The following is a 13,508-nucleotide window of genomic DNA, read 5'->3' on the forward strand; positions in this document are numbered from 1 at the left end:
TTCTCCCAAGGTTTTTTTTTCTCCATTTTAACACATATTTGCCACTTGTTTGCCACCTGATGTCACCTGATAGAGTTTGGGTTCCTTGCCGCTGTTGCCTTTGGCTTGCTTAGTTGGGGACACTTGACATTTGATATTCAATAGTATTCTTGACATTTATTCAACAGTGCTTCTGATCTGCCTGCATTGACACTATTATTTAAGAGCTGCTGTGCAGCCAAATTATGTACCAGTTATCAATGTAAAGCTGCTTTGACACAATCTGCATTGTAAAAAGCGCTATATAAATAAAGGTGACTTGACTTGACTAAGAATGAAATCTTTTCACCATGACTCTTCTTTTCCAATAGAGGGCACAATTCCAAAGTGTGTTCACGTTAACAAAACAAACAACTCTTGTTGGTAAGTGAAACTGATTCTTTTCTATTAGTTCCAGTTTCTGATTTCCTTTCCATTGCTGTAACAGTAGTAGCAAAACTGCTTCTTTTAGTTATAAGATAAGACTGCCTTTGTTCACTGATTTATTTCCAGTTAAAGTCGGGACATCCTGTATGTTTCCAAAAACTGGATCAGTCATTATTGTCTTTCAACAAAGTTAACAATGTCGCTGAAGGTAGCTTTTTGATTGACAGCTTCCTGCAATTCGCAGACCTCTGATCTCCATTTCTCTCATAATTTGTATGCCAATTTTTTCACTACAGTCAACATATTAGAGGGCGTATCCATCTCACGCAAATGCTGAATGTTTTCCATGTAGTTACAACAGCTTCTTAAGAACAAACTATAATCTTGTAAAGCTCGGAGATCTTCACTTTTAATGTTTGCACGAAAGAGAGCCTTTTCCATATAGGCAGACACAATTTTGTACTGATCACCAAAACACTCTTGTAGTAAAGCCTTGGCCCTTAAATACCCATGATCTGCAGGCATATGCTGGCAACTCTTTACTCTTTAATCTCCTTTGGATGACTCCTGGTGTACTGTTCAAGAAAGTATAAGCGATCACTTGGGCTTTCAGTTTTACTCTCCACACCACTTTCAAAAGATTTCATAAAGGAGTGATATTGCAATGGGTTGCCATCAAACACCTGGATTTCCCTTTTAGGCAAAGATGACAGACACTGTTGTTGAACCAGCAAAAATGTAATTTCATTTTGTTTATTCGTGATATGGAAAATTTGATCAGTATTTCCTAAACCAGCACTGTAACTGCTTCCATACATGGGCACTTACATTCACATTACCTGGCTGACTTGAGTTTGGAATTGTCTGGGGTAAATTATTTGAGAAATGTTCCTCTTGTTTGCATTTGCACCTGAAGAAACCATTTGAGGAGCTGGAATAAATGATTTTGCATCAGCATTAAGGTTTTGGGTTGTCTGTTGTCCTTTATCAACATAAGAATTTATTCCATCAGAATGATGTGTCACATCACTTTTAACAGTTTGCACATTGGAGCCCTTAAGTACTTTCTGTTTGCCATAGTTGCAGCAATTTCCATTCGCAACCCAAATTCCTCTTTCTGTTTTCTTATGTTTTGTTCCTTTTGCTCAATAGAATCATCTTGAAGGAAGATAAAATGAGTTGCGAGCTTGGGGACGGGAAGCGCGAGCATTTAAAGGGCGAGCATGCACAGAATCGGCGCATTTCTAATTATGCCCCAAAATAGGCAGTTAAAAAATGTAATAATAAAAAATCTATGGGGTATTTTGAGCTGAAACTTCACAGACACATTCAGGGGACACCATAGACTTATATTACATCTTGTGAAAAAGGGTTCTAGGGCACCTTTAATGAATTTTGACTGTAAAGTCTGCTCTGTATTTTTTACAGTTTTTGCATGTAATTTTGTGAAATGATGCAAAATCCATCTGGAAACTCTGCTGCCAGACTCTTTACCATTTTCAAAAATCAAAGCATTTTTTTTACAGTTTGTATTTTTGAGGGAATAACATTTATGCATGGTTATTGAAAAACAAAAAACTTGAAATACAGTCACAAAACAAATACTAAATATGGGTATTAGAGGTTGTAGACTAGAGTTTTTGCTTCAAAATGATGTAAAAATGATCCTGCCTACTCTTTCATATACAATATATTGATTTAAATTTTGTAAGACATTTTTTGTCAAGAAAGACAGTATGCGTGGAGGCATGAATAATCCTTAATAATGCTGTGATTCACACCCGAGAAGACAAAGACCTGCATAATGACCCACATAATGAGCCCTTTCAGTCAGGTAGGCTATGTGAGAGAAAATGTGTAAAGAATCAAAGTACAAAGTAGTTTATTCAGAACATAGTTAACAATATAAATGAGACACATTTTGAATAAATGAGGGCACATGTTGAGTATAGTTTTACCTGGAAATAAATCCTTTTCAAAGATATAAATTAACATCACTTAACTGCCATTCCAAGGTATCGTGATGAACCGTAATACTTTATCGGTATTATCCGATAAAGAGCTCTGCTTTCAACCCTAACAGATGTCAGCCGTTTCTGATGTTACATGCACAGTATAATCAAACTCATTAACTTTAAACTTAAACACCAAGTTCAATTCAGCACTCTATTTAAGAATCATTTGAACTTGTCTTCTAAAAGATACAACATGTTTAAATTCCCCCTATAGTAAATAATTGTATCCCTTAAAACACATCTTTGATCAACAAAATGTAGGGCTGCTCAATTATGGCAAAAATCATAAATACGATTATTTTGGTCAATACTGAAATCATGATTATTTAACACGATTATTGGTGGGTGATATGATCAAAGTCTTATTTCATGATGAGTAATTTTAATTGTCAGTGAAATTTCACAATTATCCATACTTCAACAAAAACTGATAGATTAATTAATTGAAGTAAAAAATCCTCAAAACATCTACAGAAGACAATATATTTCAACATGAATTTCAAGAAAGTTATGCTTTCTCTCAATCCCATTGCTCCAGATACCCCAATTCACTGTTTTAGTACAGGCTGAATACATGTATTGTCAAGAAAAATATACAATTCAAGATTAAATAGGATTTATTCATCAGATCTCATTAAGCAAAAGTTATTTTGTTCATAAATGTTTTAAATAATCTAAAATACAAGAGTGTCTGTGCATTAGTCCCATATTATTTATGTAATTTAATAGTTTTAATGTTGTTAAATGTAGAAAGATTTTACATAACTTTTCTTTTCCTAAAAAGATTCAAATTTTTACATTAGATTTTAAGTGCCAGATTTTCATTAACTTTGAACTGCCCCATATTTGTAAAACTAAACACAAATCATAATCTTAGTCATTTTATAAACGATCTTCCTAAAATTATGCTCCCTATGATAAAGAAAATGTATTGAAAGAATGACCCACTCCAAATGAATTAACAATATTGTATATGTGTTTTTTTCATTGCATCTTCCATTTTTTTCATTTTATCTTCCTTTTCCTTTTTCTCTTCCTTTTTTTTCATTTCATCTTCCATTACATCTACCAATTTATCATTGGCAATCTGAACAATCTGTTCAATTGCCTTCAGTATCAGAGCATCAACGTCATCCTCTGTGTCAATCTCATCATGGTAGTTCTTCACTGGGAAGATGTTTGACAATGGCAAACCTATTTTGGTGTTGCACAAATCCATCTGGACAGGAGCAGAATGTTAGATCAGAACATTAGATTTGGCTTGGAAAATTAGAAACACATGTATGTCTTTGGATGATATCACATACCTTCTCTTTGATCTTCTTGCTAGTGTATATCTTCCTTAGATTATTTTTGACCAGTGGACATGCTTCATCCACTTTGGTCATGATAACCACTTGAGGAATCCCTATAGCAAATGCAGAGGCAATGTAAAGGTTTTAGAACAAGTTTTTTTCCTCAACAAAATTGAGCACATTTGTGGCAGTTTGTTGAAAGGTATATACATTTCTACATAACTGACCCACATACATTGTCTGGGTTATATAAATAATTAAGGAGAAAAGTTGAGCCTTGTAACATGCACTGTTTGCACTTGGCATTACAATGCAGCCTTTATCTGAATTTTGTGCACCTACACACTGAAAAACACACACAAACCCAACCTACTTTATGCCGACTTTAATGTAATGTAATGTATGTGAACTTATGAATAAAAATCATAATCAAACTTTCAGTGTCAGTTTTACCCTTAGCACTGATTCTCTCGCGGATGCACTTCAACTTGGCAATAAGTTTATCATCTGTGAACTGGACTGTATCTGCTGCTATGACGTAAACCAGGCAGGAAGCCTGATCGGAGAGGGTAGGGTTCATGTTGAAATGTTCATCCTTAAAAGAGAGTGTCTGCTTCTCTTTGAACTAAGATTGGAAATTCAGCAAAGTATGTTAGATGTCAAACCTATTGCACACATACAAACTTTGTTAAAATGTTATTTTCACAATTAATACAGCGGTTTATTACTTCATAGCCGTCCTTCACATGGCCAAGCACAATACTGATGATGTCTTCTATGTGCGACCCAGCCAAGTTATCAGGTTCTAAGCCCATTACATCCTTGAAGACGAAGGGCAAAGATTTTTCCCCACTTCTGATGGTGAATCCTTTGAGCTAAAAATGAATACCAAAATATAGAAGCACAAATATGCGTGAATAATTTCCAAGAAATCTTCATACGATTACTTAAAATGCTTACAATGCTTAAGAGTAGGTCAGCTGACATTTCTGTGTTTCTTATAAAATATTGTACTACTTTATAGCTGACAAATACCTACGTGTTTTGTGAAACTATGACTGTCACCACCAGATGAATTAACTGGTGCTCTAGAGCAGATCCGTCCTTGAAAGGCACTATCGATGGAGTTAATAAAGCTGGACTTTCCTGCTCCAATTTGTCCAGCTACCAGGATATTGACTTTCTTTACATCTGGATTACCCAGAGTGAAGTCTTCTAGCTTCTTTTTCAGGGCTTCTTTCTGACTATAAAAACAAAAGACAATTCTGTGCACTATGGAATACAATACTGACATAATATTTCTATAGTATCATGTGAATACTGTGCAGGGTATGCATGGAATAGTCAGATAATCTTGCCACTGTTGCTCATTTGATGCACAAAAACAAATAATAGTCTGTATAATTAATCGGTGAAGCTGTAATTGAAACTACTACATTCACAAGCATTATATATTGTCCTCTGTAGAGCTCCTTTGTTGTACTTGTACCTGAAGTTGTATGTGTGAATTGACTCTACTGCTGATTCTTTACTGTAAAGCTGCTTGATTTTCATTGTAAAGCTGTTTTGAAGCTAGTTGTATTATATTAAGTGCTATATACAGTAAATACATGTGTTAAAATGTACAGCATACAACAGAATACACAGAACAGAAAAATTCATCCACAATGCAACATGCTTGACTTCAAAACATTGTCACAAAACAATCAGACAAGAGGATGGTCCGACTGCTGAGAATAAGATTTGAATGAATGAATGGAGACATTTATATGGCGCTTTCATATGTACTGCTGTACACCCAAAATGCTTTACAGTTGTATCAGGCGTCTCTCCTCAACCACCACCAGTGTGCAGCATCCACTTGGATTGTGCAACGGCAGCCACAGTACAACAGTGCCAAATTTGTGCCACAGACAGTTGTTATTTCCTAAATGGCTATATAACCAGCAATTCAGAATGAACTTAAATTTTGATAAATTAATTTATGGCATAATTTAAAGATAATTCCTTAAGTATCTGCCGGTGTGGATAATACGGAATGATTCCATTCAGACGATCCATTTATTCCTTGACTCAAACTGAGTACTTTAATGTGCGCTGTTGTGATGTAAATTGATTGTTACATTAAAAAATGTCCATCTGAGAATAATTAATGAATAATTAATCCAAATAATATAAAAGTTAAAAATAAAAAAGATTATGTCTGAATATATTCAAAACTTACCAAAATACTAAGTGCACTTCAAAACATATCTTATATTTTAATATTCAGAAAGTGCATTAGGTAAGTTTGGGTTATTATTATTTTAATAATCAGTTCTTTCTTATGTTTGTATACTGATAAATATGCTAAAATGTGAGAGTTAATTTATTTCATCTTAGCATTTAGCTGGGAATTAAAAAGTTATTTGAAATTAAAATTTATTTGAATGAGTCAATATTTTTGATTAAAATAAGTATTATCCATGGTATTATATTATTAGAAAATAATCAACATCATGAATGACAGTCTAGGATAGTAAACAACCAACTTACTTCCAGTTAAATTTTCTAAAAGGTTTGTCCAGTTCTAGGAAAAAAAAACATAGATCATATAAAAAATCTGTGATGTATGTTCTCCCAATTAAATATTAATACAGCTTATGCAAATATATTATACTGTGTATCTGGAATTAAACGATCCTCTTACCTGGGTTTGGTGGTGGTGGTGTATATGATCGCGTTGGTGTGTACGCAGGTGCAGGTGAGGACGTTGATCCAGATGATCCCATTTTTTGTGTTGTTTTCCTCCTAAATCATGAAAATCTAAATCAGCAATATCTCCTTAAAATGAAAGACAAAGACAAAGCAACTTGTTTCTCACTCACCACAGCTCTGAAGACCAGTGTCGAGGTTCAAGATTCCAGTTTTATACTTTTTTTAAGTTTCAGTTTGACGTTCATCTTTATCACACATTCATATGCAAATCAAACCAAATACCACACACCAAAATCCCCACCTACACAACTACTTGAAGTTTTTGGATGACAATCTATAATAACTTTAATAACATTAGCAAACATTTTATAATGCATAGAGACCATTAGTGCATTCAAATTCATGGAAATGTATGGAAATTTTGATTTTATATCTTTTCATGCACACATATATTTCAAAATGAGGACACACAAAATTAAACATTTCATCACGTTTCTCTGAAATATTTCTGAGAGATCAAGTTTTACACTGAGGCAAAAAACAAGATTAAAACTGAAACATTTCTATGACCCTTCCCTGTTCCTACTTCCTCATATGTACAGTCATAGGCGCAATTTGTGTCATAGGCACTTTTTGAAAGTGGTGGATTCGATTAGAACCCAGAACCTCTTGCATGCTAAGCGAAAATGCTGCCGCTAGTCCATCAGGACAATCTATTATCAAAAGTGGATCCACGTATTTATTAACTAATGTGCATACTTTCAAGACTACACACACACATACATACACATTCCTGTCCCAGCCACTTTTTAAAACAAAGTTATGCCACTGTGTACAGTCATGCATCAAGTTAGAACCTCCTATTGAATGCCATGGTTTTCTGTATCAGGGCATAATAAAAAATCATCTGGTCATTGGCAGGTCTTAAAATTTGCAAAATAAATCCTCAAAAACAACACATGACATATCACACCGTGTCATTATTTGTTTAGCAAAAGAAAGCCAAAATGGAAAAGCCATGGGTGACAAACTTAGGACACCTTTACTGTTAACAGTAATTTGAAATTTAAGAGGGTAAGTAACAGACAGGCACTGCTAATCGAATGTCTGCTAAGCAAGTTATCACCTCTATAAAAGCTGAAGTTCTGGCAGTTTGATAATGCCAAGGAGGAAAGACAAGCAATTGGTGCTGCCATAAATCTGGGAACAGTTATAAGGCCATTTCAAAACAATTTGAAGTCCATCATTTACAATGAGGAAGATTATTCACAAGTGGAAAACATTCAAAACCAATCCTCCCATGAGTGGACGTCCCAGCAATTTCACCCCGAGATCAGACCGTGTAATGGTCAGAGAAATTCCAGACAGCCCAAGAGCTACACCTCAGACTCTACAGGCCTCAGTTAACATGTTAAATGATAAAGTTAATGACAGTACAATTAGAAAAAGATGGAACGGAAGTATGGCATGTTTGGAAGGGTTTTCAGGAGAAAGTCTCTCCTCTCAAAAAAAAACATGGCAGCACGACTTAGGTCTAACTTAGGTTTGCATTTGAACAAACCACAAGACTTCTGGAACAAAGTCCTTTGGACAGACAAGACCAAAGTGGAGATGTTTGGCCATAATGCAAAGTGTCAAGTTTGATGAAAACCAAAAACATCATATCAGCACAAACACCTCATATACCAAAAGTCAATCATGTGGGTGTAGGGCTGATTATTTTAGGCTTGTTTTGTAGCCATTGGTCCTGGGCACCTCACAGTCATTGAGTGGACCATCAACTTCTCTGTATACCAAGGTTTTCTAGAGTCAAAGGTGAGGACATCCATCTGACAGCTAAAGCTTGGCCAAAACTGGGTCATACAATTAGACAATGATCTGAAGATCACCAGCAATTCTACAACAGAATGGCTGAAAAAGAAAAGAATCAAGGTGTTGCAATGGTGAAGTCCAGACCTCAACCTGACTGAAAAGCTGTGGCGAGAGCTGTGCACAGACAAATTCACACAAACCTCAATAAACTGGAGCTACATTGTAAAGAAGAATGGGCCAAAATTCCCCCAGAATGATGTGAGAAATTGATAAAGTCATGTAGAAAACGATTACTTCAAGTTATTGCTGCTAAAAGTGGATCTACAGGCAACTGTTTAGCTTGCCATTTTGTCCTTAGGTAGGGTCTTATTTTTTTATTTTTAAATTATTGTGGATAAACAAGTGGGTCCTGTTTTTCTGTATGTGGTCTGTGTTTTTCTTTGTTGCTCTTGCTCCTCCTGCTGTCTGCTTGACAGGCTTATGAGTACAGCTTCAGCTCTTCCTGAATACTGCTTCAGCTCGTCAAGTTGAGTACAGTGGAACCCAAAGAATTCCAGTCTAGCAATGCAGTAACTAGGCCATGAGGCAGAGCAATGAGGAAAATAATTCAAATAACAAACAATTTGACAAAAGGAGTCAAAAGGAGGAAGAAGTCTAGTGGAAAGTCCAATTTAGTTCACCCAAAAATGAAAATTCTGTCATAATTACTCACCCTCATGTTGCTCCACACCTGTAAGTCCTTTGTTCATCTTCGGAACACAAATTAAGATATTTTTGATGAAATCCAATAGATATCTGACTCGTCCATAGACAGCAGTATAATCAAAACTATCAAGGTCCAGAAAGGTATAAAGACATTGTTGAAACAGTCGACATGTCTGCAGTGATTTAACCTTGACTTTATTAAACAATCTCTTCTCTTTACTGTCATTATCCTTAAGCAGGTGATGCAGTAAGCACAGTGAAGGTTTCCGTGTTTACATCCGAATGCCGACTCAGTATTGGCCAAAGATGATCATGTGAGCAGCACGACGCATTAGAGTAGTGGACCATCAGGGAAGTTAAGGTGTTTGCAGCAATGTTTTACAGGTGCTGGTCATATAATTAGAATATCATCAACATGTAGTCAGCTGTGATGTGCTAGGCACATGTAAACCTGTGCAGTACTGTCAAGCTATGTAATTATTCAGGGAAAAAGACAGTGCAATTAGGCTATTCAACAAACAACATCTTCAGTATGGTTCATTTTTGACAGATTTCGTCATGCTTATTCTTGACTATACTGTGGTTCTTCAAACTCAAGTGCAAACTTGATTTGATTAGCTAAACTTCATTGTCTTAACATAGTGGCATTAATCTCTGTTGACGTGGACAATACTTAATTAAAACAACAAAACAGCAATGCAGTTCAAATAATTTGAACAATTTGGAGAATTTGATAGAAGATAAAGAAGATTTCACCAAAGATGTTAAAAGCAGGAAGAAGTCCAGCAGAAAGTCCCATAATTAAAGAGTTATTTCCCCAAAAACGAAACTTCTATCATTAATTACTCACCCTCATGTCGTCCCACACCTGTAAGACCTTTGTTCATCTTCAGAACATAAAAAGTATTCTCGTCACTTCATAAAATTAAGGTTGAACCACTGTCGACTGTTTTAGCATTGTCTTTAGTACCTTTTTGGACCTTGAAAGTGTTGATTATACTGCTGTCTATGGATGAGTCAGATAGCTCTCAGATTTCATCAAAAATATCTTAATTTGAGTTCCGAAGATGAACGAAGGTCTTATGTATTTGGGACGACGTGAGGGTGAGTAATTAATGACAGAATTTTCATTTTTGGGTGAACTAACCCTAAATGAAACTTGTTACATTTCTAACTTCATTGCCTTTCCTTGCATTTTAACAGTTTTTACACTTTTTTTCCAATCTAAGAGTCTGCTTTACAGTGACAACTCCATCAATTGGCCAACAGTTCTCTTCTCAACACAGACTGCAATATTTATGAAGTTTCACTTAAAAAGAGCCGAACACTATACACAATAAGCGAGGAGTGAATTGTGAGAAAAGCTGACCATCAGGGAAGTTAAGGTGCTTTATTATTAATATTATTACTATTATGTGTGTGTGTGTGTGTGTGTGTGTGTAGCTCAGGAAAGGCAGTGGTCTAGCGCCCTCTATTGGCCAGCCACCACAGGTTTTCATTCTGAATTTCTATTTTCCTTGTTCTTCACTCTCAGTGCATCATTTGCCATGTGCACAGTATGGGTTAATGCCCTCAGAATCAGAACATCTGTATCTGCATGTGAATCAATTTCCTCATGGTTGCTCAGAACACACCTCCAAATGGAGAATAACAAACATGTAGTCAGCTGTGATGTGCTAGGCACATGTAAACCTGTGCAGTACTGTCAAGCTATGTAATTATTCAGGGAAAAAGACAGTGTAATTAGGCTATTCAGGGAAAAAACAAAACAAAAACATACAGACAACAAACAACATCTTCAGTATGGTTCATTTTTGACAGATCTCCTCATGCTTATTCTTGACTATACTGTGGTTCTTCAAACTCAAGTGCAAACTTGATTTGATTAGCTAAACTTCATTGTCTTAACATAATGGCATTAATCTCTGTTGACGTGGACAATACTTAATTAAAACAACAAAACAGCAATGCAGTGACTAGCTGCCCATGAGGCAGAGCAATGAGGAAAAGAATGAGTGCAATTCAAATAATTTGAACAATTTGGAGAATTTGATAGAAGATAAAGAAGATTTCACCAAAGGTGTTAAAAGGAGGAAGAAGTCCAACAGAAAGTCCCATAATTAAAGAGTTATTTCCCCAAAAACAAAACTTCTACCATTAATTACTCACCCTCATGTCGTCCCACACCTGTAAGACCTTTGTTCATCTTCAGAACATAAAAGTATTCTCGTCACTTCATAAAATTAAGGTTGAACCACTGTCGACTGTTTTAGCATTGTCTTTAGTACCTTTTTGGACCTTGAAAGTGTTGATTATACTGCTGTCTATGGATGAGTCAGATAGCTCTCAGATTTCATCAAAAATATCTTAATTTGAGTTCCGAAGATGAACGAAGGTCTTATGTATTTGGGACGACGTGAGGGTGAGTAATTAATGACAGAATTTTCATTTTTGGGTGAACTAACCCTAAATGAAACTTGTTACATTTCTAACTTCATTGCCTTTCCTTGCATTTTAACAGTTTTTACACTTTTTTTCCAATCTAAGAGTCTGCTTTACAGTGACAACTCCATCAATTGGCCAACAGTTCTCTTCTCAACACAGACTGCAATATTTATGAAGTTTCACTTAAAAAGAGCCGAACACTATACACAATAAGCGAGGAGTGAATTGTGAGAAAAGCTGACCATCAGGGAAGTTAAGGTGCTTTATTATTAATATTATTACTATTATGTGTGTGTGTGTGTGTGTGTGTGTGTAGCTCAGGAAAGGCAGTGGTCTAGCGCCCTCTATTGGCCAGCCACCACAGGTTTTCATTCTGAATTTCTATTTTCCTTGTTCTTCACTCTCAGTGCATCATTTGCCATGTGCACAGTATGGGTTAATGCCCTCAGAATCAGAACATCTGTATCTGCATGTGAATCAATTTCCTCATGGTTGCTCAGAACACACCTCCAAATGGAGAATAACAAACATGTAGTCAGCTGTGATGTGCTAGGCACATGTAAACCTGTGCAGTACTGTCAAGCTATGTAATTATTCAGGGAAAAAGACAGTGTAATTAGGCTATTCAGGGAAAAAACAAAACAAAAACATACAGACAACAAACAACATCTTCAGTATGGTTCATTTTTGACAGATCTCCTCATGCTTATTCTTGACTATACTGTGGTTCTTCAAACTCAAGTGCAAACTTGATTTGATTAGCTAAACTTCATTGTCTTAACATAATGGCATTAATCTCTGTTGACGTGGACAATACTTAATTAAAACAACAAAACAGCAATGCAGTGACTAGCTGCCCATGAGGCAGAGCAATGAGGAAAAGAATGAGTGCAATTCAAATAATTTGAACAATTTGGAGAATTTGATAGAAGATAAAGAAGATTTCACCAAAGGTGTTAAAAGGAGGAAGAAGTCCAACAGAAAGTCCCATAATTAAAGAGTTATTTCCCCAAAAACAAAACTTCTACCATTAATTACTCACCCTCATGTCGTCCCACACCTGTAAGACCTTTGTTCATCTTCAGAACATAAAAAGTATTCTCGTCACTTCATAAAATTAAGGTTGAACCACTGTCGACTGTTTTAGCATTGTCTTTAGTACCTTTTTGGACCTTGAAAGTGTTGATTATACTGCTGTCTATGGATGAGTCAGATAGCTCTCAGATTTCATCAAAAATATCTTAATTTGAGTTCCGAAGATGAACGAAGGTCTTATGTATTTGGGACAACGTGAGGGTGAGTAATTAATGACAGAATTTTCATTTTTGGGTGAACTAACCCTAAATGAAACTTGTTACATTTCTAACTTCATTGCCTTTCCTTGCATTTTAACAGTTTTTACACTTTTTTTCCAATTTAAGAGTCTGCTTTACAGTGACAACTCCATCAATTGGCCAACAGTTCTCTTCTCAACACAGACTGCAATATTTATGAAGTTTCACTTAAAAAGAGCCGAACAGTGAATTGTGAGAAAAGCTGACCATCAGGGAAGTTAAGGTGCTTTATTATTAATATTATTACTATTATTATATTGTGTGTGTGTGTGTGTGTGTGTGTGTGTGTGTGTGTGTGTGTGTGTGTGTGTGTGTGGTTCAGGTAGTATACCCTATGTTATGGTGACAAAATATCCAGATGGCAATGTCCGAAATCCTTGTGGTAACATTTTTTTGGTCCCCATGAGGACAACAGCTTATGAATCATACTAAGTGATGTTTTTTGAAAGTCTAAAAATGCAGAAAGTGATGGGTAGGTTTATGGTTAGGGTTAGAGGATATAATATACATTTTGAAAAGGTGCTCACTGCAGAGCAAATGGGTGGAGCTTATGTTAGCTCCCCCTCCCTGGACATCTAGCAAGGGGGAGCTAACGTCCAGTGAGGAGGAGCGAATGTACTACTTCACCCTAACTCTACCCACAACTCTATCTCTCCACCCCACTGGTCGCCCAGAGAGGAGAAGCTGGCCATCATAGACTCTGCAGTGAGTAACACTTGGAGGCTCAGGAAAGGCAGTGCTCTAGTGCCCTCTATTGGCCAGCTGCCACAGGTTTTTCATTCAGAATTTCTATTTTCCTT

The 13,508-nt window shown here is 36.0% G+C and overlaps 1 protein-coding gene across 1 annotated transcript; it reads right to left on the reverse strand.

Annotated features, from left to right (window-relative positions):
* Positions 1–2,253: 2,253 nt before the first annotated feature.
* On the reverse strand, positions 2,254–6,589 carry LOC125249368 (interferon-induced protein 44-like). The gene is made up of 7 exons (XM_048161649.1): positions 6,405–6,589; positions 6,251–6,284; positions 4,755–4,959; positions 4,444–4,590; positions 4,169–4,340; positions 3,728–3,828; positions 2,254–3,639 (listed from the first exon to the last, which is right to left on the reverse strand). Exons 1-7 carry the CDS (start codon positions 6,484–6,486, stop codon positions 3,379–3,381), a joined length of 1,002 nt encoding a protein of 333 aa, XP_048017606.1. The 5' UTR covers positions 6,487–6,589; the 3' UTR covers positions 2,254–3,378.
* Positions 6,590–13,508: the final 6,919 nt, after the last annotated feature.

This window comes from Megalobrama amblycephala, linkage group LG16, assembly GCF_018812025.1.
Source record: "Megalobrama amblycephala isolate DHTTF-2021 linkage group LG16, ASM1881202v1, whole genome shotgun sequence".
NCBI lineage: Eukaryota > Metazoa > Chordata > Actinopteri > Cypriniformes > Xenocyprididae > Megalobrama > Megalobrama amblycephala.